Source organism: Zootoca vivipara, chromosome 7 (assembly GCF_965207765.1).
Source record: "Zootoca vivipara chromosome 7, rZooViv2.hap1.1, whole genome shotgun sequence".
In the NCBI taxonomy this organism is placed as follows: domain Eukaryota; kingdom Metazoa; phylum Chordata; class Lepidosauria; order Squamata; family Lacertidae; genus Zootoca; species Zootoca vivipara.
In genome coordinates this window covers 56,594,777-56,622,598 of record NC_142590.1, presented here as the reverse complement: position 1 = coordinate 56,622,598, position 27,822 = coordinate 56,594,777, and the positions used below count along the sequence as shown (strand labels likewise).

The 27,822-nt window shown below is 42.0% G+C and overlaps 1 protein-coding gene across 3 annotated transcripts in view; it reads right to left on the bottom strand.

Annotated features, from left to right (window-relative positions):
* Positions 1-27,822, bottom strand: part of RASSF5 (Ras association domain family member 5) — a 97,240-nt gene that overhangs the window by 23,962 nt on the left and 45,456 nt on the right. Inside the window, exon 1 of one of the 3 annotated variants that reach the window (XM_035123670.3) lies at positions 19,235-20,458. The exons of the other annotated variants lie outside the window; for them this stretch is intronic. Coding sequence (XP_034979561.1) covers positions 19,235-19,354 — 120 coding nt within the window. The 5' untranslated portion in view covers positions 19,355-20,458. Of the gene's footprint in view, positions 1-19,234; positions 20,459-27,822 lie in introns of those variants that run through there. 3 annotated transcript variants of the gene reach the window in all.

Below are 27,822 nucleotides of genomic sequence, written 5' to 3'. Positions count from 1 at the left end.
TCCTGCCAACCTAGCAGTTCAAAAGCACGTCAAAGTGCAAGTAGATAAATAGGTACCGCTCTGGCGGGAAGGTAAACGGCATTTCTGTGCACTGCTCTGGTTTCACCAGAAGCGGTTTAGTCATGCTGGCCACATGACCCAGAAAAACTGTCTGCGGACAAATGCTGGCTCCCTTGGCCAGTAAAGCGAGATGAGCGCCGCAACCCCAGAGTCGTTCGCGACTGGACTTAACTGTCAGGGGTCCTTTACCTTTACCAAACTTTAATTTGTTAAAATATATTTATTCAGACTATTTTCACCCTACCCTTCTGTTTACAGGTGATAAAAATTCAAAAATAAAACCAAAAGCCAACAATTCTTAAACAGCAGCGACAATTCTCCAGAGCCTTATCCATTTATTGCCAGACTATAAAAAGTAATCTTGACACACACACCCCATGCCAATCATCATATGTGTGGGTCACTCTGAGCAGCCTTTGCAAGTGTGTTCAAAAACTCCTATTATGAAAGCAAAGAAGCATCTTCCTTTCCCCATGCACACGAAGGTAGCCTTCAACTGCGGGCTGATTTGCTGTTTTATGTTATTGGGGACTGTGCTTGATTTTGTTTGTGAGAACTTCCAAGTCATCCACGCCCAACCTTGCTCCTACCAAACAATTTTATTCTATTATTTCTTGTAGTCTGGATATCGATCTGCAGAGCCACTTTGTAGTGGTCAAATCTTCGGCAAGCTTGCAATCCTGATGGCAGAAAGTGAGCATCCCCCCCTTAAAAAAAAGCCAAAACAGATTCAATTCAAATTTGTTTTGCTTTTGTACCTCTTGTAACTTGTACACATATTCTAATCTAGGGACAGCTTGTAAAAAATGTTTTCGGTTTTGTTTCACTTGGTAGTCTGTCTCCAATGGCTGAAGGTTTTTTTTCTTCCTTAGCCAATATATTTAAATGCTTGTGTACTGACGAACTGTAGTTCTGTTTCTTTTACCACACTTCTCATTTTCTGCCTTTACAGCTCCAAGTTGCCATTTTCTTAAACTTTCTAGAGACTTGAGCAGACTTTCATTAACACCAAGGGCCAGTATCTCTTGTTCATCTTCTAAATTGTTCAGAAAGTTAAGAGAGTTCATCCTTCCAAATGTTTATTGAAGATGCAGAAACAGAAAAACAAACTTAAAAGTCTCTCATTGAGTGGATGAACTTTCTTTGGACAGTAAAAAATATTTGTGGCGGTACCAGTGAGGTTCTTGCCTTCCTTGAGCACCAATTTAATGAACTTGTTGGGTTTTTCCAGCTCAGCTTCATGGACTTGGATCCTTTCCTGGAATTGGGGGGGGGGGCAGTGTATGTGTCTCCAGGTAGCAACTGAACTCCCAGGGCTGCAGCCGCATGGCTGAGATGGTGGCTACAACAGGGCAGGCTACACTACACTCTGTTACAGCAGCATGCCTTGCCTCCTCCACCTCCTCCTCCTCCTCCTGATCAGAGTGAGTCAAAGCAGCAGTTCACCAAAGCAAAACAAGGGGCAGAGCAGCCTTTTCAAAGCACAGCATGGGACCTGGGCAGCTTTTATGCCAGGAAGCACACCAAGGAGGGAATGAGGAAAATGAGGTCACTGAAGAAATCCACCACCAGCTGGGCAGTCAGTCTGAGCGCCCATGAAACTCAGTACACACGTACCAGACCTTATGAACCTACTGTACTTTGATCCCCAACAGATAATGTGTGCCTGTTTTCATATCACTGTTAAAAGGTACACTGCATTAATCCCATCTTTGTGTAGGTACTTGGGTCATTGTCACATACACTGTATGTTGTTCGATGGGTCCTCTCTCCTCATGCACACATAAAAAGCCTGAGGGCTCCTTCTTTTAGCATCTCGGTGCAAATGGAACTGATCATAGTATTACCCTTTTTTAGTAGATACTGACAAAGAGATTACCAAGACAATGTTTGTTAACAGCTCATTTCATCCTGTCACTCTGAAAACAGGAAGTGTGGCAATCTTGTAAGGGTAACAGCTTCTGCTTTTAATGTAACCTAAAGTGCAACAAAAAGCTTGCCTGCGGGTCCCTGAGCAAACACACAAAGAATGAGAAACTACGGAGAGTTGGTTTTACTGCTTTCTTAAATGGCAATCCTCCATTTGATGGACCGAGAGTGTGCCACACACAGGACAAACAGGCTTTCCTTTATGTGGGATACAATGGTCTGGTTTTTACAGTTTAGGTTTGCCTGCGGCTTTTTTCTTTCTTTCTTTCTTTCTTTTTAATAGGCACAATTTTCATTTGCATTCCCTATCCTGAAATCCCAACTTCTTACCTGCTACTTGGTTAACCCACCCTGTAATTTCCACAACCCACTTACTACTGGTTAAATTGCCCTCTCTTCCTCAACTATATGTAGACAGCTAGTATGGTAGTTTAGTAGTTATAGCTCTGGACGTCGATAAAGAAGACTTGGGTTCTTTCCCCTACAAAACCTAATGGGGGAAGGATGGATGTCAGCCTGACCTCCTTATAGGAGGGAGAGAACAAAAAGCTGAAACATAAAAAAATCTAGGCAGTTTTGAGTCAGTGAGTCACACATCACTGGGCTGTTATGAGAGTAATTTTTGATGGTTTGAGATTTCCTAACAGAAAAAAAGACTGGCAGGTATGAAGTGCAATATGCTGGGAAAGATTGAGGGCATAAGGAGAAGGGGATGACAGAGGAAGAGATGGTTCGACAGTGTTCTCGAAGCTACGAACATGAGTCTGACCAAACTGCGGGAGGCTGTGGAAGACAGGAGTGCCTGGTGTGCTCTGGTCCATGGGGTCACGAAGAGTCGGACACGACTAAATGACTAAACAACAACAATCAGACTAGAACTACTGAAAATAAGCACATCATAGAAAGGGAGATCAAACCCTAATTTTCAGGGAATACTTGAAATATTCTATTAAGAAACTCTAGTGATGACCATGATATTTCCAATACCACACTCTATAAACACAGGATGTGGATATACGATGGGATACCTGCTCTGTTTGTTGCACAAGACCACCTCCCCCACCAGGAAAGGGGTCATTTAGCTTTGCATGTATGAAGTTCAATCCCCATTAAAGGACCACATATTAAATGGAGAGAAAAGAACTGTCCCAGAAATCAGAGAGAATCGTAAGTTAGACCAGGCAAACTGTGGCCCTCCAGATGTTTTGGCCTATAACTCCCATGATCCCTAGCTAACAGGACCAGTGGTCAGGGATGAGGGGAATTGTATCCCAAAACATCTGGAGGGCCGAAGTTTGGGGATGCCTGAGTTAAACAGGCCAAAAGGTCAGACTCCTACAATAGTAGGCCAATTCGTTTATGCTATATTCTTCTATCCATCTCAATTGGAAATTCAGCCTAGTGACTCCTCAGTCACTCCTCAGGAGTCCCTCCTCTGGAAAGGAATATTTGCAGGGAAACAAAATGGTTTGTGTATTTTGAGGATGAGGCTGTGAAATTCAGCAGTGAATTACACTAAAATTTCAGCGTGTTACACCAAAAATATACTTGGCTTAACACACTAGTGAGTTTCCTGGTTCTTCTGACATTTTCTGATTTTGCTATTTTCATGCACTTCTCAAAGAGGCTGCCCTCATATTTTACTGTTTTTTATATATCCACATTGTACCCCTGCTATTAATAGCAAAAAACTAAAACAGGATGTCATTGGCACCTGCTCTGCAAACTCTGGCACGAGAAAGGCTGCTTGCTTTTGCACAATGCCCCTTACTCCAGGCACAGGAATAGGGCTGAAATAAAATCCTTGCTCCTAGTCAGTCTGAAACATTTGCCATGTTAAAACAATCCAGTTGTATTAGTTTCTGTCAGAGAAACCATTCACCCTGGAACTTTCGGCAACAAAATGGATTGAGGATAAGAGGCCATAGTTAACTCTACTCTCCACCACAGCAGATACATGTATATTTGAGGTTGGTGAAATAAATCTAGGTACAAATCTTCAGTTGTAGAAAGGACCTATAATTTCCTGAGAAAAACTGGTGGACACAGTTGGGTTTCAGGTAGTCAACCAACAGCCCAGTGCAGCTACTTTTCCGGTTACAAAAAGAGAGGAAGGGACAAAGCAATGAAATTGACAAACAGAAAAAGTAGGGGCATTTCCCACCTTCCCACCTGAAATCTGACAGGCCTGATCCTTTGGGAGAATTACAAAATACCAGAAAAAAAAGCTATTTGGATGGAATCCAACAAAGTTATAGGCAGCAGATGACCAGATGAGCCTCTAATTGAAATAAATGGTAAGCACAAATAGGAATGCAACCGAAAGGAATGGAAACAAAACGAAAGACTTAAAATGAATGGGAAAATATTGCACACCCCTGTCATCAAGAAAGTTCAAAGATATCTTTATTTAAGGATGGAAGGATATGTGAGAAAACTTAGGGCAACTATCTATGAGAAAGACTATGTATGTGATCATATTTTAGTTTCAGTACAGTAATCTGCATAATTCCCCCCAGTTTTACTGGTAGAAAAAGTCCTGCTGGGAAATTCCCAGCCATATAAGCAGAGACAATTGTATCTAGAGGGCAGGATCAGGGGAAATTACACAATAAAGATTTTCAAGTGCTTAAACCTGTTCATCACCCATCAGTTATTCTTCTACTTTTATCATCATACTATATACAGGTAGGTAGCCATGTTGGTCTGAGTCGAAACAAAATAAAAAAATTCCTTCAGTAGCACCTTAAAGACCAACTAAGTTTTTATTTTGGTATGAGCTTTCGTGTGCATGCACACTTCTTCAGATACTATATACAACACCGTAGCTTCGTGAAGGGAGGCTACCACCAATCTGTCTTCCTCTTCCTAGGGATCTACACTTCTGAGCTTCAACACTTATGTAAGCAAGTTGAAATATTGTTTTATTGAAACTAGTTTTATTTGAAAAAAGTGGTAGTTGATAAATCAACTAGATTTTAAATATGAGAAACATTTAAAGTTTATTTAAAGTATTTTCACTAAAATATACTGGCACAGATTACATATGTGTGTGCATTTGTTAAGCACTTCAGTTCTGATTATTACAGCCCTCTGATTTGTCAAGAGAGAGGCCACCTGATCCAAAACAATGAAAATGATAATTCTGGATAAATAGACTTGACATCTTAAGATGACATGGCCTCAGTTTGGGAATATAAAACCTAGCATCACTGATCTACAGCAAATTCTAAACTTCTTAATATTCCACCATCCGTGTTCTAGAATTGCCACCTTGGCTACTGTATCCTTTGACTCACATCAGGAGCAGATAAAGAAGACAGGAGCCAACAAGTTATGCGTTAAGAGTGTTAGCGTTAATGTGTGTATTTCAAATAATGTCTCTGAACCCCAGCCACAGCAAGGAACTGTCCCCTGTGGAGAGAGGACAGGGGCTCATTAGGGCCCAACACAACGACCCTGGCTAAGGTTTGTGTTCCCAGCATTCTTGAAATATATAATCCCATTACATCCACCCTGCACCCACCCAAAAGCAAATACTGTACATGGCTTGATAAGAACAAAGCAGCACAAACATGCAATGTGCATTATCACTTTGGGATACTCATGGTTTTGACATATGTAGTTCATAGCCTAGTTAGCTATAGGAGCTTCTTAACCGAAGTATAGCACTTACCTAAAAAGCCATTTATTCATGATATGAGTTATTAAGAGTGGTTGGTTGGAAAATATGAGCTATGGTGATGACTGAAGCATGGGACTAACAAGCTGAATGGCTAGGAAGTAACCCCCCCCTCAAAAACACAGGGCTGCATTTTTTGTGTGATTGTGTGTAAGCCTTTAACATTTTCAAAGTCTTATCCCATAGGCATCATGGCTATCAACTGAGATTATGATTGTTGGAAAACATTTGGAAACTTAGTGGTTTTAGGGTTCTGTTTTTAAAAGATGCACAAACATTCACAGTAAACATATGGGCTGCATGCTGTTACAGCAAATGCCACCCCCCCCCTCAAGGACACAAACTAATTTAGTGCTCAGTGAAAGGGCATGCTGTAGTATATGCCAATCCTGTGTTTAAGGGATCCAGAAACAGGGTAAAAAAGGAACTTTCACACATAAACACAGAGGCACTTAGTGTCCCATGGCTCACCTCCTACTAGAGCCTGCTTAGCACAAAAACTAATCAATACAGGCATATTTGTTTACTTTAAGTTATTTACAGCAAACTGATATATTGACCTCCCATTTTCAGCTCAGCATTCTGCCAGAAGCTGAGGGGAATGAAGGAACACCCTGTGGATTAAAACTTTATTGCAACTTTGATTGTCCAGACATGGCATCTCACAATGGCCAAGTTAGTCTTCCTATGTGCTGTGCAGATGGACAGGTGACCAACACAGGCAGAACTACCATGTTTGGAAAAGTGATATGATGAAGGAATTTATCCAATCTCCAAATAGGTTTCATGCAGATTATACCCTGGCACTTTTCAGGCCAGAGAGGTGATGGTTTTGCAAGGTTGCCACTGAAGTATCTGCAATTTCAATGCATTTGTGATCTTCCTACATGATCACTGACAGTCATGAACATATCACAAAGAGGCCTATGTGCAAAACTGCTTGGGAACTTTGCTTCAAGACAAATTGGCTGGGTAAATGGCATCATTATTTTAATGCAAATGAGCTTTCACCCTTTGTATCATCATGCTTCAACTAGTTTAAAGTGACATTGAAGAAAGAAACTATTAATCTGTGTAAACTGCCCAACATTAAGTCACGTTGCCTCATATTTTAACCATGGTGCACATGTTTATGAAGCAGAAGCTCATCTGCATCCACATTATGCTCTTGTGTGAACATTATGAAGCTATAGTTTGTTGAATCTGAAATTGCTTTTTTTAAGTCACACGTCATAAAAGATTCAGCCAATGGCTAGGAAAAACTGTTTATTCTTTTTCCCACAGCAGCTGTGTAGTTTATTTATGTAAAGATTCAATGTTATCTCCCTCCCATTGCTGTTCTTGCAAAAGTATGTGGGGGAAGAAGATCTGAAACATAGCAATTAGATGTATTAGAGATTCAAAAATAGTTGTTTGCTTGGGGGCTGACTTTTCTGGAACTAAAGGAAGCCACCCAACAGGATCAAGCAAGCTATCTATCTTGACAGGATGAGAAGGGAGAGAAAAGCCCTACTTGTAGTTCAAAAAGTGAGTGAAAATTTGACTATTCTTCCTATTAGTTCAGCAGAAGGAAATTGAATGGTTCGAGCAAAGGTGGAGGGCAGCCACACTGTGACTATGTGACAAAATAAAGATGAATGGAAATAGAAAGAACCGGATGAATGAATGGAGGGGGGCAGAAGTGAAGGAAGAGAAAGGGTGTCCTCACCCGCTTTGCCTTCAGACTAGACCACTGGCAGTAGTTATGTGGCCCCCAACCATTTTTACTTGAAGGAATGTAGCCCACAACTCCCAACTGGGTTGCCTACCCCTAGAAAAAAAGGCTTTTGCCCTAGGCCAAAAGCCACACATCTAAAATTAGACTGGCCTGGAATCAGTAGGCACAAGCTTAGCTTGAACCTAAAGAGGACACACACACACACACACTAAATTTGATCATTTATTTTTTGTTTGAAAGTTGACACATGCTTTGACAAGGAGATGGACAGAGATGACAGTTTGTTGGTGAAAGTCATAAGATCCACCTCAACCTTTAGTTCAATCAAACCCAACTCTGCTCCATCAGAGTTACGGGTACTACTCCTGAAGAGGATTGACAGATCTTTCAGAAATACTATTATTCAAGCCTTTATTGCTACTTAACTTGCATAAGAGGCAGACCAAGCATTCTTTGAGATGGAAAGTTGGAAATGAAGGGTCAGTGTCTAGCCCACTATTAATTTTTCTGATGAACTTAATCTCAAAACACTGGGTGCCTCAAAACCTAGGTCCCTTTACTTCACCTGTATATTGTTTCCTACATTATGTTCTTTATGAAACACTCTATTGCCATTTTGTCTACAATGCTGCCTGTATCCTCTTTGGAATTTTGTCCCACAAATTAACTATTTAAGAAGGTGAAAAGAACCACCCTGGATCAGACAAAAGACCTTGCTAATTCCTTTCCCTCTTTCCCTCAGTAGTCACACAAAAGCCTGTGGAAAGCACAGTAGCCCTCTCTGACATGCTGCCTTTGATCCTTGAGGCAGTATATATGGATTAGAAGAAGACATCCAACTGGATGATAGCATAAGTTCTTTTTAAAAAAATGAAGATTCCTCTTACTGATTTCAAAAACAGGAGACATTGTTTCCATAAAATCTGGCTTTGTGTCTTTGGAAGTGGAGAAGACACTTTGTATAATCATCCATTTTCCTTTTGTGTGGGTTGGCAGAACCAAGCTTCGTTTGGAACAAACTCTTAATAGTGGGTGTCTCCTCCAAATACCTGGCTCTGAGGTGACTCATTGAAATGCCTCCTGTTGGCAAATCTGCACGAAGGGCATTTGTTGTGTAGAATGCCTCAAGAAGATTTCAAACACCACCCTAGAAAACTTATGTACAGACATGCACAGTTACGAAACCCTCATACACTGCACCCAGCCTTCAACATCTTCTTATGAACATTGATCTTAATGGATTTTAGTCAGAGAAGTTAAGGTGCATACCTCTGTCAAAAAAAGGTCTACAAAAGTCCATTTCCTTTCAGTGAACATTCAATCAAAATATTGTTGTGTGGGGAGAGACCACCAAATTCTTTGCTGCTGAAATACTGTGGTACCATAGAATAAAACAGTTTTTTGTTAACTTTGCTATCTGAACCTTGGTTTGTTTTTTTCACATGGAAAGGCAGCTTCACATTTCCATTTTAACTATACATGAATTTACCTATTTCATGGAAAGAAGAACATATTTTATGGGGCCTCTAGTTCTAAACGCTACTTTTCAGTGCTTTTTTCCTAGAAAAAGAGGTGCCAGAAATTACCATGAATGCCTTTTCTCTTATAATGGCAATGGCACCCACCTGACAGTGCCGGAACTGAGTTCCGGCCAAAAAAGCCCTGCTACTCTTAAATGCTAGGAAACCCTTTTTGTCTCCAATAATTATTGTGGATTAAGCTATGGAGAGTACATCTGTGATCAAGACATCAGGTATAGTTTAGATACTCATTTTTAGTTTGTAAAGGAATATACTAATTGAGTATCACCCAGAGTTCATTCACTCATTCTAGATCTACCCATTATCTCTTAAATCCCAACGTTTAGTCTGTGAACCACCAAGTCACCATTTCCCTCCCACTCATACCTATTTCCTCTGGATTAGCAACCCAGGGGCCCTCTACTGTTCCTGACTTGGCTCAAAAAGCAATATGCTTCAGAACTGCAATTTATAAACCGGATTCACAAAAGCAGCTCCCTTGATGACCACTACACTGAAGTTTAAAATATTTTTCAAGACAATGTTGCATTTTATTGGTAGAATCCACTAGAAATGAAATGGAAAAATTACTCTTAACTGTCTGCTCAGAATTTAGCTCCAGGCTCAGAACTTTGGTGCATGGCGTTGTAAATATTTTAAATAATTCAGGAACATGCCTGCAGGGACATATAGAAGCAGCAGGGAAAGACTAAAGAAACACTGCCTGCTAATGGATATTACAGTGGGCGTTAGAAACTCCAGGTTCCAATTCCAGGCCTCCTTAGCTTCAAGTGCTTTTCACAGCAACATGTGCAACATGTGCAATGTCTTGAAAGCCCCTTTCTAGCCAGGAAGACATACTGGGCTATGGAAATTTCCAAAATCAAGCTAAGGAAAACTGCACTATTGTTCTAGGCAACAACTGAGAAAAAGCAACATACAGCAAATCTGTCGTCACCTCCACCTCATTAAGACCATTTTTAATTGTCATGCTAAAGCTTATAGATTGTGCACTTCCTTGATTACTATCAGAAGCAGACAATGGGGGTGGAATATGGGTGGGGAAGCACACAATGCAGTATCATCACAACATGGGGAAGTGATACTACATGTTATGGGGAGGACTTGGGGTGAGCTTGCCCTTTTAAGCAAGAGCATTCCTACATCACCCACAATGCACTGTTCTAAGCTAAATTAGGCTGGCTGGCTGGCAAGACTGGCTTGTACTCCTAGCTGCCAAGGTCACTTCCAAGGGTGCAGGTCTTCAACTTCACAGCCATAATGAGGCTTCAACCAAATTGCGTTCAGTGGTGCCACAATAATTCTTTGGAGATCATCCCAAGTATTGGTGTTGGGGGAAATTGGATGGGTTTTTTGGTAAGGATTTTTACTCTAAGTGCCTGTCCACAATAAAACCAGTGTAGCAGATCTGATGCCTTAGTATACCAGAAGGTAGATAGACAGCAACTCACTGATGGTCCACTGCTCATATGCACCTGGCCAACTAGTACCTGCTGGTGGCTGGAATTCTCTCCAAAAGATGTTGCACTAGATGGAACTAGACCTAATCAATCACAGATGACAGTGAGACAGATTACTTCTACAATTTTTATACTGCTTAAGTCTATATACTGGACTCTATATGATGAACACGTTGGACCAGTTGAGGCCTCCATGCTAAATGACATGTTCCTGTTGCATGAGACTGTCCATGCAGAAAGACCTAGAAGAAATGGAGCAGGACTGAAAAAGCACCTGAATTTTTGCTCACCTGTAACTCAGTACAGAGAAGCATTAGATAAATTAAAAATGAGGTTAGTAACCATAGCAATTATCACAAGGGTTTTTTCTGCTCTGGCAAAAAAGTATAGGATAACATGCAAATGTCTTAACTGAATTCTCCCATTTCATTCCACGTTGTCAAATGTCATGGACACCACTGCAAAGTGAAGGTAAGATGTTGCTGGCTAGGGCAAAGTCAACAGCCAACTTTCCCCTCCTGCCCACATTACATGTTGATTAATATTGTTATTGCATATACTGTTCTTGCAAAACATTGCAATAAGGAACTTGACATTCTTGCATACACTCAAGTTCACTAAGACTACAGCAGGTTGACAACTTAATGAAAAACCCATTCACAAAACCAAGTTCTACCTGGTGACTAGTCACAATGTAAGCAGAGTGCACCCATTCAGTATAATCGTGATAACAGAGTTGTACCAGTGTTCCTCAACCTGGTGACCTCCAAGTGTTGCTAGTCTACCATCATCCCTGACAATTGGCCATGCTGGCTGGGGCAGATGGAAGTTGCAGGGCCCCAGATTGGAGAAAACCCCAACTAGTATGAAACTCCACTGCAATACTCTCTCAGCTAAAATGAAAAATCACACCCATTAATACTACAGCACTCACTAAGAATACTGATTACAGAACAGTGGAAATCTTAGTCCTATATTCAGTCTCCAAACCTAACACTCTTATGGGAAACTGAACAGACTAACCACTACCTTCAGGTTTAAAATGAGCACTATTATTGATTTGCAGATGCAAGAAAGCCTCTCCTCTGCACAAGTGAGGTGCTTTAACTTTTAAGTTATCTGCTGAGAATTTAAGAGCAAGCCAGGAAGTCAGTCTGCCTGCAGTATTACACGGTACCATAGCAACACTGCTAGAAATATCAACATAGCAAACGTTTTCAAACAGGGGGAGAATGGTTTGAAGGATGTTGTTCTGTGTACCATTGGACCCCTCATGTTAAGGTTAATTCCCTATTTTTTTCCAGATTAAATATTATTTAATTCCTCTCCCCACCCTCACAGTTTTGCCAGATTAGGATTTCTTCAGTTCCTTTCCTCCTCCACATATTTGATTAGTTACCTGTCTCAACAAGCTCCTGTGTGAAATAACTCACTAGAACATGCTAATTGACTCATCTTTCTGGCAACATGAGGCTTTTGCTGGAAGACACATACACTTTTTCTGTATCTGGTCTTGCACCATAGTCTATCAGACTAGAGCTATGGCATTTTGGCTCAGTAGTTGGCATCCATCTGTCACAGGAGACAGTGGAAGAATGAGTCTTTGGGGTGAGGTTAATATAATATAATATAGGGATGGTTTGCACATCACACTAAGCCAAAGTATGGTTTAGAACAGGCATCCCCAAACTGCAGCCCTCCAGATGTTTTGGCTTACAACTCCCATGATCCCTAGCTAACAGGACCAGTGGTCATGGATGATGAGAACTGTAGTCCAAAACATCTGGAGGGCTGAAGTTTGGGGGGTACCTCGTTTAGGAGGACCACACAAATGACCTTGCTAAGCTGTAGGTTCCCAAACTGTTGCTTGTGGGCCACTGGTGGTCTGTGAACTTCACTCAGGTGGCCCATGGCTGCCTGTGAATAGCAGTGGGTATAGCAGTTGCTCCATTGTTCTATGAACCCAATGGTCCATCCACAAGGTGACCAGAAATGACCTGAGGGGTAGAGGGAAAGGCACTTGAAAGGAGCAGAGAGGAGGTTTAGGTACATGAAAGACAGAGCAAAAGGAAGTAAACAAATAAAAGCAAACAAAAGAGGCAATGCACTTAGAATTATACAGCTTCTAGCACAGTGAATTGCTACAACAGACAGAAAAAATATTTAAATTGTCCACCAAAACCCTCAGCAATTTCCAAGTGGTCCATAGAGGAGGAAAGTTTAGGAACCACTGGCTTAGTGCAATGTGTGAACCAGGCTACTAATAGAGTTTACAATTCCCAACAGCTGCAGGTTGGTCTGTGTCAGTGTTTTAATTCTGATTATTTTTTGATGATGTTAGAGCTATATCTGGTTATATTTATTAATGGGATGCATTTTGTTGTTTTATTCTTTATTGTACATTGTCCTAAGCTCCCTTGAGAGGAATTCAATAAATAAATATTAAAAATTCACAAGGCTTATGTGTTCTTGTCCTAGCAGGTAAATTATTTTTTGAATCTGGCCTCTGTTTACAACAGATTCATAAGTTGTTGATTTATTTCGAAACAGAAATTGCAGCCATAGACCAGGGTTGTTGAGGAACCATTGCCCTTAGTCTACTCAGAAGGCTGCACTGGAATGTGGACCAACAGTTTCCCACTAGGATTAAAGTTCCCAATGTCTGTTTTATGAGCTCAAAATAATCGCTGGAATAAAAAAGTCAACAGAAGGAAAACTAAAAGGAAGAGGAAGGGATGAGAGGAACATTAAAGCTAGCTATAATGTATCTGCAAGTTTTTTTTTTAAAAAAATATAATAATATATAAATGGCCACACAGAGAGAGAAAGAGAGTTGATCTATATAAAGTATCATATATAACATTACGGTTTGGTCAAGAAGCATCATATAACCCTTAGTACATCAGTCTGTGTTAGAAGATTCAGTGCCATAATCCTATGCATCTCAGAATTACAGTCCCTATTGAATTTCATTATAAGACAGAGCACTACACAACCACCCACAACAAGAAACCTTAGTATTAGGTTGCAGGTTCAGTTTCACTGTAACATACATCCCTGGTGATTAGTCTGCATTTGGAGAGACAAAAGGGTCAACTGCTAGGAAAGCCAGCATGGTTTCCCTTGCACTGTTCTGTTGAAATAATGAGAGGTTACAGATCTTTAAAAATTTGCATCCCCCATATATACAGCTTTCCCCTTTCTTCTCAAAAGTCTCCTATATGCAGAACCTCCCCAAACAAAGCTGGTGCTCCTGGCATTCTGTATGTCGTCACAAGAGTTGTACAAAGGCCATATTTAAAAGCTGCACCTGTTGCTCCCCTCTAATAACAATCCCAGAAGATTCTTAAAGGGGCAGGAAAAACTCCATCCACACTGAGAGACCCATGTTTAACCAAACAGCTTGTATTTAAAACCTGGAGTCAGGGAGCATTTAGTTTATGTGATTCACAATTGTGGCAGAAATAGGAAAAGCTTCCTATTTGTTTCATACAATATGCAATTATTCTCGCCCTTCCTACCATATGCAATCAGCTTCATTCCAACAGTCCAGCAATCAGCAGGAGGTTCTTAAGGTGATCAAGTGCTTTTGAGATTATCAATTACCCTTTTGTAAACCATCTGCTCTTTTACTCTATTGGGACATGATTTGTTTCTAAATACTTTTTACCATAATTTGACATTCACTTCCTTAAGAATGTTGGGTGCTGCAAGGGGCAAGTTACTCCCACTGTTCAGTACATGCCATGCCCGTCATTCTGTTAAACCTTCCAAAAATAGGTGAAGGTAAAGGACCCCTGACAGTCCAGTTGCGAACGACTCTGGGGTTGCAGCGCTCATATCGCTTTACTGGCCAAGGGAGCCGATGTTTGTCCACAGACAGTTTTTCCAGGTCATGTGGCCAGCATGACTAAACCACTTCTGACGAAAGCAGAGCAGCATACAGAAATGCTGTTTACCTTCCCGCCGGAGTGGTACCTATATCCGTGCCAAAAGTAATCATACAGTTTTAATAGTCCCTCTAATGGAGACGGCAACAATTTCTTAAAAGTCTTAAATTATGCCCTCCAGCCAACCAAAAGCCAGGGGAGGGAGAAGCTAGCTACTTACAATTCCCATTAAAGGCAATGTGATGCTACACACAGATAGCAAGGAATAATTCATCAAGAATGCCAGTCCCCACAACAGAAGAATTTGGGGGTTAGAAAATATGCCATGATGACAACTTGTCTTGTTGCTTTCTGGAGATATTTCTCTTAGGTTGGCCATCAAGCAGAGCAAGGAATAAACTATAGGTAAGCTTGTTGATGGGATGCAGGTGGCGCTGTGGGTTAAACCACAGAGCCTAGGGCTTGCCGATCAGAAGGTCGGCGGTTCGAATCCCTGCAATGGGGTGTGCTCCTGTTGCTTGGTCCCAGCTCCTGCCAACCTATCAGTTCGAAAGCACATCAAAGTGCAAGTAGATACCGGTAAATAGGTACCGCTAAAGCAGGAAGGTAAATGGCGTTTCCGTGTGCTGCTCTGGTTCACCAGAAGCAGCTTTGTCATGCTGGCCACATGACCTGGAAGCTGTACGCTGGCTCCCTCGGCCAATAGAGCAAGATGAGCGCCGCAACCCCTGTGTCAGTCACGATTGGATCTAATGGTCAGGGGTCCTTTAACTTTAAGCTTGTAGATACATACTGAATGTTCATAGAAGAAATGCCATGAAGCTCTGGCAAAGACAGTTGAGGTCTAACTGACCTTGCCCCAAACTTGACTTTTCAGTTTTTCAGCAATTCTCACACAAAACAGAATGCAAATAGTTCATGGTATCAGTGAAGGAGAGAAACCAACCCCCATGTTCCAGGCTTAAGTCCAAAGTCACTAATGATTCCAGAATATTTTAAACGGAGGCAAATTATCCCACATAATGGAGTGTGAGTTATCTGTGTGCTCTTGCACCCTCCTCTGAAGCATCTGGTGCTAGCCATCATTTCTGAAAGAGGAAATTTTGGCTAGATAGGCCAACTCATTGATATTGTCTGGCTGTTTCTACATTTCTAGCCTCCACGCAAAAAGAAAGGAACAACATGTGCACTGGAGCAGAAACATATAGAAGATTTTGATCTTATAGATCGCCTACAGACATGACTCAGTCAAAGCCTTTTTTAAAGGAAAAATGGCAGCAGATGAGGTAGGTTATTAAACTGACCTAAAGAAAAATCCCTTCTGGTTCATATGAAATCCAAAGAGAATAGTTTGAGGGGGAAGGAGGAAAGAAGCAGGAAAAGAGAAGATTGTGGTCTGCACTGTGGAACGGCACCACTTGGCAAGAATAGATCTGTAAAGTATGCTTGCAACACTTTTTAGAAAGATGAGCCCCAAACAGTTATTCTTTCTGGGCACCGAAAGGGCACAAAAAACAATTGAAATACATTTCTCCACAGACAGAAGCAGACACCACTGAGGTATGACGTCACTTCCTCCTCTAGAGCTAAAAGCAGCTTTAGGCTCAAACTTCTATGCAAGGGATTTCACCTAGTGCTCGTTTTACACTGATCCAAATCTTTCAATGCTTTAGGGTTCCTAAACTAGACTCCTGCCTAAAATGTCTTTCCCTTCTCTTTAGACAAACCTAGCTGGTTAGGGAACCAACGTAGCATAGAAACAATCCTTTCTGTGGGAGTGACTTCCCCCTTACTGCTTCAGAGTTATCAACCCTGATCCTGCTTCAGTGCCTCGGTCACCGTATAATGATAATGAAGGGGAAGGAGAGGGTCACTGCAGGCAGAAGAACCTGTTTACTTCCTTTTTATAAAAGCAAACAAACTTGGAGAAGTTCACTCTGGTACTGGAGGAACAAGAGCCAAATGCCCAGTTTAAAATGGACTTGAAAATATGTGAAAATGTTCTTGAAGTCGGGGACATCGTTGTGTGCAAAAGTGTAGCCCTACTGCTATCTTTTCCTTTAAAAATAATGACTACATGAGCAAAGTTTCAAATCTGCACCAGGATACAAAAATGTCATGGACCCTATCCAGCAGATAGTTGGGAATGTCACACTGATGTGGATGGCTGTGCATGTATAATTTGTCATAGCAGCATGGACCTGAATTTTCCATGGTACAATTTATCATAATTTGCAAAATTAGTTTTAATCATGATGGGACATGAAAGGTAGGGGTGGGATATGCCAAGGCAAGGAAGCCTCTACTTTATTACCTCCAAGTCCTTGGAATTATATCATAAACACAAATACATTGATAGAATTGGAACAACTGCAAATATGTGCCTAATCTTCATATTGTTTCATAGCATTCTCTTTTGGAATAGATATAGTCCTGAGAGGCGTCCCCTCACTTATGCGGGGTTATGTCCCAGGTCTTCGCGCGCCTAAGTAAAATTGCATAAAGTGGGGAGCACCCTCTAAAACACCTCTAAATGCCTATTTTCCCCAGCTCTCCAGCTTTATCACCTGCTCCCTCTCCATTTGGTACCAAACTATCTAGAGTTGAAGCTCTGGGACCAACTGGAGGCGGCGTGGGAAAGCGGTGGCAGCGGTGGCTGTGCTACCTTGCCCATCAGCTATTAGGCAGGGAGGCTGAGCAGCTTACAAAAGCTCCGAAGAGTCTCCTTTCAAGCTACGACGACTCTTCAACTCTCTGCTACCATTTCCTGGCATGATTCTATTTATTTATTTCCCAGCACCATGCTTATATGTGGTAGCATGCGAGTAGAACACGCCTAAGTGGGGGGGGGTGCCTGTACAAGGCTGGACAGTATATGGTTGTTGACCTCTTGCTAAAAGCCTAAGCCTGAAAGTCTAAGCCTCAGGGTGAAACTCCAGAGGGAGGTAACATGAGAACGGCCTTCTCTGCAGTGGCTCCCCGTCTGTAGAATGCTATCTCCAGGGAAGTTCGTCTGGCCCCTTCACTATACACCTTTAAGCACCAGACAAAAATGTTCCTTTTCAACCAGGCCTTTGGGTGATCTGATTTATATCCCATACCCCTTTAAAATGTGGCTCTTTGGAGGGGGGTATTATTGGGTTATTGCTTTTATTTTAATTTTATATACTGTAATCTGTTTATGCGAACCTCCCTGAGACCTGTGGGTATAGGGTGGTATATAAATTCAATAAGAAAGAAAGAAAGAAAGAAAGAAAGAAAGAAAGAAAAGAAGAGAAGAAGAAGAAGAAGAAGAAGAAGAAGAAGAAGAAGAAGAAGAAGAAGATACTTAAAACATAAAATGTTAAGTATTTCATGAAAAACAACAACAGAAGAAGAAGAAGAAGAAGAAGAAGAAGAAGAAGAAGAAGAAGAAGAAGAAGAAGAAGAAGAAGAAGAAGAAGAAGAAGAAGAAGAAGAACATTGTTTAGTTTCAGCTATGGTATTTTTTCTGTTCAAAAGTATCCAGCTCTAAAATGAAACCTAAATTTTATAGAAATATACTGACATTTACCTGACTAGTCTGTTAAAGAGAAATGGGTGGTTCTCCATCAATGTGTTCATTAATAGTTTATATAAAAGCATTAAGAGTGGCAGGAAAAAAAGTTTTAACTTTTGAGATTGAGCATTAGAGACACAACAACAGCTTATGTATTGCTCTTCTTGTGATCTTCCATACTAGGCCCAAGGACTGACACAGGTGCTAGGACCCAGGAGACACAATCCTGAATCATCCCCAAACCCACCTTGGTGGTACTTTTTCTTTTCTTTTTTTTGCTTCTCTCCTACCGCCCCCCCCCCCACCTCCTGCAAAAAAAGGCTGGAGTTCTGCAAAGTGTTCATTTCTCAAAATTATGAATATTTATGACTCTACCAGCTAAACAGCTTCAGCATTTACTTTCACTGTTCTACCCAGTAACTCTAAGCCATTACTTCTGGAAAGTTCTGAGCACTTAATTGAGTAAGTGATCTCGCTCAATGCATGTGTGCAAAGAAACCCATTAATTTCACAACTGTCCCCTTTTCCTCATAAATGAGTAAAAACCACTGTGTTTTAACTGTCACACATACTAATTTGCTGCTCCATACGTTCAGGAAATATGCAGATTACAACACGGGAAGCTGGATTTATATTGCTCTTTTTGTGGCAATTTTAAATCTCCATGATTTAAACTGAATCCAGCCTGCTAAGCCTTCATTTAGTCATTACAGTCACTGCAAATACATTGCATGGTAGAAGCAAAAAGAGCAAGATTAGCGTAATTAATTTTATTTTGTTGTAACCTCGTAATTCTAAAACCCATGTAAAACCAGAGGAGCAGACAAAATTTCCCCTCATATTAGGTTTATATGACTATAAGGGGCAGTGGAATATGCCCATCAGCTCTGAGAATCATAATTACATGTATATGCAAGTTCGCCGACAGTCTCTGACTCATTATATCCACACCAGGATAAAAATCTTCCAAGCAATAATGCATATTTTTTAAAATTAAATGAAACACCAGCACAGTCTCACTAGATTTAATGCGCTGATGATACAGTTCAATGTCATTCATTCAGTTTAGCAACGGATCTCACACACCCTTTGAGAAGGTAGATGTTCAGAAATATTATATGTGAAGGACAACTGCATGGTCTCTGTGAGGCTGCTGTTCCTTGAATGTCAGAGTTAACAGGTGTCAAAGACAAGCACTTGGACGACTATGAAGGGATCAGAGTTTGAAAAAGGGAAATGACAAAAAGATAAGCTTTCAAGCCATTGCAACTGAGCAAGGCTACCCATGCACTGCAACGATGGTAAAATGAATGCAGCTAGAATATCATTAAATGTTGACAGCCAGAAATAGATTTTGCATACAGATTCTTGAGAAGGGGGTGAGGGGTTGCTACAGAATCGCCATACAGCTCGTTACCTTTGTGGCAAATTTGCTTTGAGCGCTCCTAAATAAGGTGGTCCTGGCTGTGAAAAAACAGTCCTCCAAGTCTTCATCCAAACTACAGTAGCCACTGCTCATGCTGTTGTCGACCGTCATCCAAGAGGGGATCCCGGGTCCTGGGCGCACGTGAAGCCCTCCTGTGAGCTAGAGAACCAGGTAACCATCGGATTCTCCGCTCACTGCGGCAGCAGCGCTGTTTCCCAATCCAGTTCCAGGCAATCTCAGCAGCAGCAAGCAAGCAAGCACGGCGTCAGCCTCTCCAGCTCCCACTTGCCATGCTTTGCAACAGTTTTCTCTGCTCAGCAAACCCGGTGACGTCTCCTTTAAGGGAGAAACGAGCCTTGCTGGGGATCACCTCTCCTCTCTTCAGCCACCAACCTCCCTTCTCGGACTAAGCATTGCCAGAAGTGGAGAGGGTGGTGCCGGACCCGAAGGGGTTTCTCTGCTGCTGCTGCTGGTGGTGGTGGTTGCTGCTTACAAACTCATTCCCCATCTGTGGCTTGATTCTTTTGCCTGCAGCCCACGGAGGCTGGTTGCGAGAACGGCATCACCTCCCTCCTTCTCCCCCCCCCCTTCCTGCTTGCTTTCTGTCGAGCAGAGTTGAGCCACTTCCTCTTGCAAGATTTCTCACACAGTTTCTGCAGCGGGTTCTTAACGGGGAGGCTGTCAGCATCTCAGCTGATTTTGATTGGCACCGTTTGAGACACACAGAGAAGTCGAGTTACACCATCAGGGGAGGAGACAGCCTGCTCCTAGCTCCTCAGTGTCCATAACAACATTCACAAAAGGTAGGGACAGAGATGAGAGCAGCTGATTAAAAATATATCACTTAACAAACCTCCAATGCACTGCTATCCAGGTGCATATCCTTTGGTAATTTAATGCATTCCTATCTTGCACGAAAGCTGTCCAAAACCAACCTCATCCATTTCATCTTAGCCCAGAAACTGTTTTAACTAGTTTTTGTTTTTTTGGTAAAAACAAACAAACCTTACAATGGTAAAAGCTAGGAATGGTCATGGGGTGTGGTGATGCAGAGCAAGGCTATTTAGAAGTCTACAAACAGCACCCTCCCATTCACTTTTAACAGTAGAGGTTAAACATCTATTGGAGATTTCATACAAAAACAAAAAACTAATCTCTAGAGACACAATATGCCACCTGTCATGATGGTGCTTCTACACTCAGTCCCAGCCCTAAAAACTAACCAGTTGGATTGGTGCAAAATGAGAGAGATATGGATAGATTCCCCTAGCAACACACCAGCGAAGGAACCAGCCAGTGCCTCTTGTGTTCTGCAGCTAATTTTAGAACAGTCAGGATGATTTTTCAGCATAGCTGGCACAAAAAGAAATGGCAGTTTTGATCATAACCTTAGCAATCGCCACGCATCAGGTTAGACTTTTCCATTTGTCACCTATTGCTATGTTGGAGGCACTTGAAGCACAGTTCTTTGAGCCTAAGCCGGAAAGCCCAGAATATTTTACTGCCTTTGATTTCCCAAGGTTAGGCTGAAGTCCTGCTCAGCCTCTGAGCCGCCAGGTTAACTGTCTCCAAGAATACTGGCATGTGCTTTGAAACAAAAGCCTACCCCCCTGCCCCCCCAAATTCTCCACAGGCCACCTGTCCAGTTACATAAAGTTCAGCATGCACCTTCCTTTGCAAAAACAGCATTTTAAAATGTATCTATGGTCATTCTCCACACATAAGTACACTCCTTCTGCACAACCGGTCATGCTCTTCCTTTCCCACTTGTTTGCTTCCACACCTGACACCTAATAATGCTGTTGAAGGGAAAGATAAGTCTCCCAGTGCAGCAGGCTTAGCTGCCACTTCTCACACCTGTTTAAGGAGAGCCAAATACAGCTTCCAGATTTGCTGCCAGGGAGCTACCCACGCCTGCCCCCTCCATCTTCATGCCAGGTGGGTCCCAGTATTGGAACTTAGTGCTTGGATGCATTTCTAAAGGAGAAACTAAAAGCAGTCTCTCCAATTCTTTAACTTCCTTAAGAAATTATGCTCACAATATTTATGAAATATAATCTCATTTTCAAAAGCCGTTTTGAAAATCTAAGGAGTCTTAACACAAAGCCTTCTATAGGATCTACAGTACACAGTTACGACGAGTGGAGGCTGGTGCAATAGGGAAATGGAGCACTATCCCACCAAACTCAACCTGCCCCCATCTGCCTGCCTCCTTACTTGCAACCAGCCCAGTGGGTGACACTGGATGCTAGCCTCCTCTTCCTCCTCAAGCTCAGTGTTGCCCATGTAGAACTCAACAGGGAAGAGGATGGGGACAAAACCAGAATGAGTTAGCTCCATCTATCATTGGCTCCAGCTTCACTTGCTATTGCCTCTGGCACCACCTGCTGTTGGTCTCCCTGCCTTCCACCCTATTAGTTGTAATGGGCACCAGCCTCCACTTCACAGCTAATCCTTCTTGCTCAGAGAGCAGGTGTAAAAAGGTTCTTCAGCATCTTGCAATATTATGGTTATACTTTGACAACCAACAAGAACCTGTGTACTAAAGCAAGACACACCAGGGCAAAAAAATCAGCAAGTCTTGTACACATTGATGGGATAGCAGTGGAAATATACAGGAAGGAAATATTGAAATGGTTGACAGCTCAATTAAAAAGCCTTAGTTTATACTGTGCGGTTTCTTTAAAAAAAGGCATTTGGAATGGGGGGGGGAATGCAATGACTAGTACCATGACACTGTTAAACTAAATCTATGGTATTGCTATATTTGGACTGCTGCATTAAGTAGTGAAGTTTAAATGCCTTGGGGCCCAGGAATCTACAAAGAGCCGTATTTTCCCAAATAAACCTGCATACAAATTGAAGCTGCTTCTTTGAGCGGTGCCACCTTCAGAAGTTAAGACTTCAATCCTTTTCAATATTTTAAGCTGTCGTGGTGTTTGTTAACTGAATAGCAGTAGATTTGGGATAGATAGAATAAATTTCTTCTCCATATATAATGAGAGCCAGTGTGGTGTAATGGTTAGAGTGCTGGGCTTTGACTTGGGAGGCCAGGGTTTGAATCAGCCTCATGAAGCTCATTGTGTGACCTTGGGCCAATCACTATTTCTCAGCCTAACCTAACTCAAGGGGTTGTTGTGAAGATAAAATAGAGGAGAGAACCATTGCCTTGAACTCCTTGGAAGAAAATGTGGCATATAAAATTTAATAAACAGACAAATAGAATGCATAACCAATACATGTAAATCACTGCCACAAGATGCGGAGAAGACTATGGAACCAACCCCTATTTGGGCATTCAACTCCTCACCTGAATCCCATATTGGCAGGCAGGAGTGCCAACTTGAATAAAATATTGTGGGGGCCCAGGTTAGCCCTGCCCTGCATAATATCACATGATGCAGTGCACACACACCATTTGAATGGGAATGCCCATCAACTTTGTGGGGGCCCAACCCCCTGAAATATTTTACTTTGGGGGCAGAAGCCCCTACGACCCCTAGGAGTTGGCTCCTATGTTGGCAGGGTTCTCAAATGTGTGGGGAGTCTCTGCACACAGAACAGATTCCCTGCTTCAGACTTTCAAAACAAGGATCGTAGCAGAGCTAGGTCACTGGAGATGCAATGGCAGGAGTAGGGCCAGCTGCTCTCATGGTCCATATGATTGTAATCATAAGGAACATAATGTCTGAAAAGTGTGTCACATAGGTTTTTTTAATGGAGATTAAACATAATTGACTGAGGTGAGCTATATCAAAGGCTATGATAGCTTAAGGAACTGTCCTTGTTCTGGGTCAGTGTACCTCTGAATACCTGTGGGCAGTGGAAAAAGGCTGCTGGCTTTATGCCCCCTGCTTGTGGGCTTTCTGGAAGCATTTAGCTGAGCACTGTAGGAAGCAGGATACTTGAGTAGATAGATGGAGCCATGAACTGATCCACTTCTTACATTATTAACTGCATACTTTTATCTACAAAACTGGGCTAGGTGTGAAGCTGGAATGTGCTATGTCAGTAAAATATCATTGGAGCAAATGCAAAGAACGTCTGTCTATAGGGTTTGTTTTTCAAAAGAAGACGTTTGTATTGTTGTTGGGTGTTTTTTTTTAAAAAAAACTTCTAAGGAGTTAAATAAGTTATTAGATGACCAGATAAGGATATACACAGCATTTAAGCAAAAAATTATGTAGAGATTTCTAGAATGCTCAAGTTGACAAAAATGGCACAGCTTGCAAACTTGCACAAGCTTGTCATCATCCTTGGAGCAGCCTGGTTTCTCATGTTCTCAGCCTTGCATCAACAGAAACTCATCAGCTGCAAAACATCCACTTCTCCTCCCATACACAATTTGCATTGTTGTTATTATTTCTAGCTTGCAATCCCAACCTGCCGCTCCTGTATTTAAAAGTGCTTTGGATGGGCTGTCCCAACCACTTTGTCAGCTCAGCAACACTAAAACAATGACATTACTCCAGTGCTGCACTTTATTTCTTCAAACAAGTTTTATATCTTTAACTTGTTCTTCAGCAAACAGCTCCCGGAGTGGCTTACGTATCATTAACGAAAACAAGACGGTCCCTGTTTGCTGACTCACAATCTGAAAGACATGACACAAGAGGGGAAAGTGATGGGGAGGGAAGAGTGGAGGGGGAAGAAATTCAGGAGCAAGAGCCCAGTGGAGATAGTCTGTCAGCAGAGCTGATGGAATGGGCCCTGCTTTCCATTACAGTGGTATCTCTGGTTACGAACTTAATTCGTTCCGGAGGTCCGTTCTTAACCTGAAACCGTTCTTAACCTGAGGCACCACTTTACCTAATGGGGCCTCCTGCTGCCGCTGCACCGCCAGCACACAATTTCTGTTCTCGTCCTGAGATAAAGTTTTTAACCTGAGGTACTACTTCTGGGTTAGCGGAGTCTGGAACCCAAAGTGTTTGTAACCCGAGGTACCACTGTACTGGCACTGTGACAACCTGCTATAATAGCTGCTACCCAGTGATAATGTCATCCACTGCTGCAGGATTAGTTGTTACTGACAGAGGCCCCACCTGTCCAAGCAAGGTTTCCGATTTCCCCCATTCAACCACAGCCTTGGAGTGACTTTCTACAGATCAAAATCAGATTAGGGTCATCAGTTTTAATGCTGGCACTTCAATCACTGCCACCTCCTATTAGTTTGCTACACTCAGGAGAAAACTGAAGATGCTGATCAGGTGTATGTGGCACATGAACTGAAGTTTGACAGCCCACGTTCTTTCCAAATTAGTCAGAGTTGGTCACCTTTCCAAGCCTCCTGAGAAATCACTTTATAACTCCACATCTTAAGACCAGAACAGCAAGCAGGTGAGTGTAGGTGTTTCAAAATGACCCAAGCTAGAAGTTAAATATATCTAAAGGAAAGACATTTGTTCAAGCCAGAACATAAAAGCATGGGCATTTAGCAATTCAATAAAACATACTAAATGCAAATGTCAATGTAGGAGAATGGTATGAGTCATAGCTACTGAAGTAGAGGATGAAGGTCCATGATCCAAATTAAGCTTATCACTTTGGCAAAGTCAAGATGCAATATGAGCAATATTCAGATGTGACTGTGTGGATCAGACCTAGATGCATGGACTGTACAAATGCAGGCCTTTAATCTATACATACAGCCATCAGCTGAGGCAGCAAAGGGTTATTGGATCATCCTGCTCCCCACCACATGTAGCCAGAACAGAGAGTGATGTGTGAGTAAGGCTAGGAAAGTCACAGATCAAGGTGAAGATGCCCCGGTAGCTTTAAAATCTGCTGTGTGCATATAAAGCTAAATAAAGACCTGCCATGTTTGACAGGAAGGAGAGGGAAGACGACACCCAGATCCCCCCCCTTATTCCTCTCTCCACCCCACATGCATTTGCCTTAGGACAGTGGAGGAAGTGGGGCTAGACTGGATTTTTTTCAGACCTGTCCCCCGTTCTTTCAAACTTAACCCATCTACCAGACCCTGAGAAGGAGGTTAGAAACACCGGCTTTGTATACTTTACGGTAATGATTACCAGTTTAAAACACAGCTGTGCAGTTCTATACTTGATTTGGATTGAAGATGCAATATTTCATAAGTAACAACAGGATAGATATGGATTATCTGCATGCACTCTGCTTCCCAAACCAGCAGTGGGAGTGCACTGGCTGCAGAGTGCAAATTAATAATAATAATAATAATAATAATAATAATAATAATAATAATAATAATATATTTATACCCCACCCATCTGGCTGGGTTTCCCCAGCCACTCTGGGCACAGCCACTCTCTCCTCCCAAACTAGCATTTGGAGATGCCATAGCCCCCTACAGGGCAAGGAAAAAAGACAAGCCAAAGAGTCGGGACAGGAGCTTTATCATCTCAATATGTACATGGGGGTATCACCCGTTTTAAAACACCCCTATGTCAATATTTCCCAGAATGGCCCAAGCTTGCACATGTTGGAGGAACCATTTCCCTGACCATCACAATCTTGACTTGGGATGCTTTCAGTCAAGGAATCCCATGCATGCAAGTCTTGAAGGTGCCGGTGTAGGACCCAGGATTGCTCCAGGATTCCCAAGAGGTGGCTGCAGGCCAAAGTGCCCTTTTCAGGGTAAGCTTCTTGATATACGTTTTGGTATTACGTTTCCTTAAGAGGAAAATTGTCCCTAATAAAGCCCTATTTCTTTTTGCCCTATTCCTAAGAAAGCCCTATTCTGAAAGAAATCAGCCCTGAGTGCTCACTGGAAGGACAGATCCTGAAGCTGAGGCTCCAAAGCTTTGGCCACCTCATGAGAAGAGAAGACTCCCTGGATAAGACCCTGATGTTGGGAAAGATTGATGGCACTAGGAGAAGGGGACGACAGAGGACGAGATGGTTGGACAGTGTTCTCGAAGCTACCAACATGAGTTTGACCAAACTGCGGGAGGCAGTGGAAGACAGGAGTGCCTGGCGTGCTATGGTCCATGGGGTCACGAAGAGTCGGACACGACTAAACGATTAAACAACAACAAGGGACAATTTTGTTCTCACCTATTGAATCTGTTAAAAATGATCCTGTTCCAATAGCTATAGTTTCCCCTACCCAGCATTTTCTTTCTTTCTTTCTTTCTTTCTTTCTTTCTTTCTTTCTTTCTTTCTTTCTTTCTTTCTTTCTTTCTTTCTTTCTTTCTTTCTTTCTTTCTCTTTCTTTCTTTCTTTCTTTCTTTCTTTCTTTCTTTCTTTCTTTCCAAAATGCAACTGAATAGGCTGCAGCCTGATGTGGAAAATATGAATAGATTTCTTCACCTTACTTAAAACTGTCCCTGTCCAAACTGTGAAAGCAGGGGGTGGGGTAGGCCAGGAAGCAGCTTTCATGGCAGATGATTTTAGGGGTAAACATCAACAGACTGGATACTGCACAAGAGGCAGATGTTTCAGGAAGTCATTTTTAATGGACAAAGCACCTGACTGCCTTAAAACCCTCACAGTGCAGACCTAGATAATTTTAAATAACAATTCACCATTTGAGAAGTGTATGCTTCCCACAATTAGAAAATCTGAATATGCCAACATGTTTAATGTGCACTGCCTGCCTTTCTCTCACACACAAGTTTCCTTGAATGCAAGCAGCTCCATTTTGTAAGATGAGCTGTGTGAAACACACATTTCTGTCAGAACAGCTGTGCAGAATTTGGCAAAGGCCATTTGAAGACAGTGCAGTGATGGGAATACACCATGAAAAGCTAACTCAAAACTAAATTAAGGCTTAAAATATATTACTTTGCTTTCATTTCCAAACATCCAGGTTGGTAAATCTATGAAACAGTGCTGGAACATGACTAACATTTTCTCTCCATGAAAGTATATCATGGATATACAGCTAATCCATCTTTAAATTTTAACTGCAACAAATACACGAGAAAAATGGCAGACAAAATGCTTTAAAAGGCGACAGCTTTCAAAGACATCATATTTTGGCAAGAGTGTACGAACATCGATGACCTCTACAACTTGCAAAAGGCTACACAATTCATGTCATGGTGGGATATTAGAAAGAGCATGTTAGCCTAATTGCAGTGCTTCACAAAGACAGTATGGTTAGTGCACTAGAGCCACATGTATACCAAACATCTTATGGGATAGTGTATCTTAACTACAAGGCATCATAAGATATGAGGATGATGCAACAACTATAGCAGGGGTGGGGAACCTGGGGCCCATCAGACTTTGCTGGTCCATATCTTCCACCATCCCTGTTCCCAAGCTGGCCAAGGGTCATGGGAGCTGCCATCCAAAAGCATCCGAAGGACCACAGGTTCAGCACTCCTGAGCAATATGAAATATGCAAACACTCACAGCAGAGAGCCAAGCTGTTAAGAGCCAGAATCCTTCCCAGTTCCAGCTATGATTATCACTCCATGCAGCAAGTAAACCGGTAGGCACATTTCAAATTTTGAGAGAGTACTGAGGGTGCAAGTCACAAAATAGTTGTAGAGCAGCAGGGGAATGGCATAACGTCAAATGGTTGCCATGGGGAATGTAGCACAACAAAATTAGAGAGACAGCCACCAGCAACAACCTTGCGTTTTCCACGG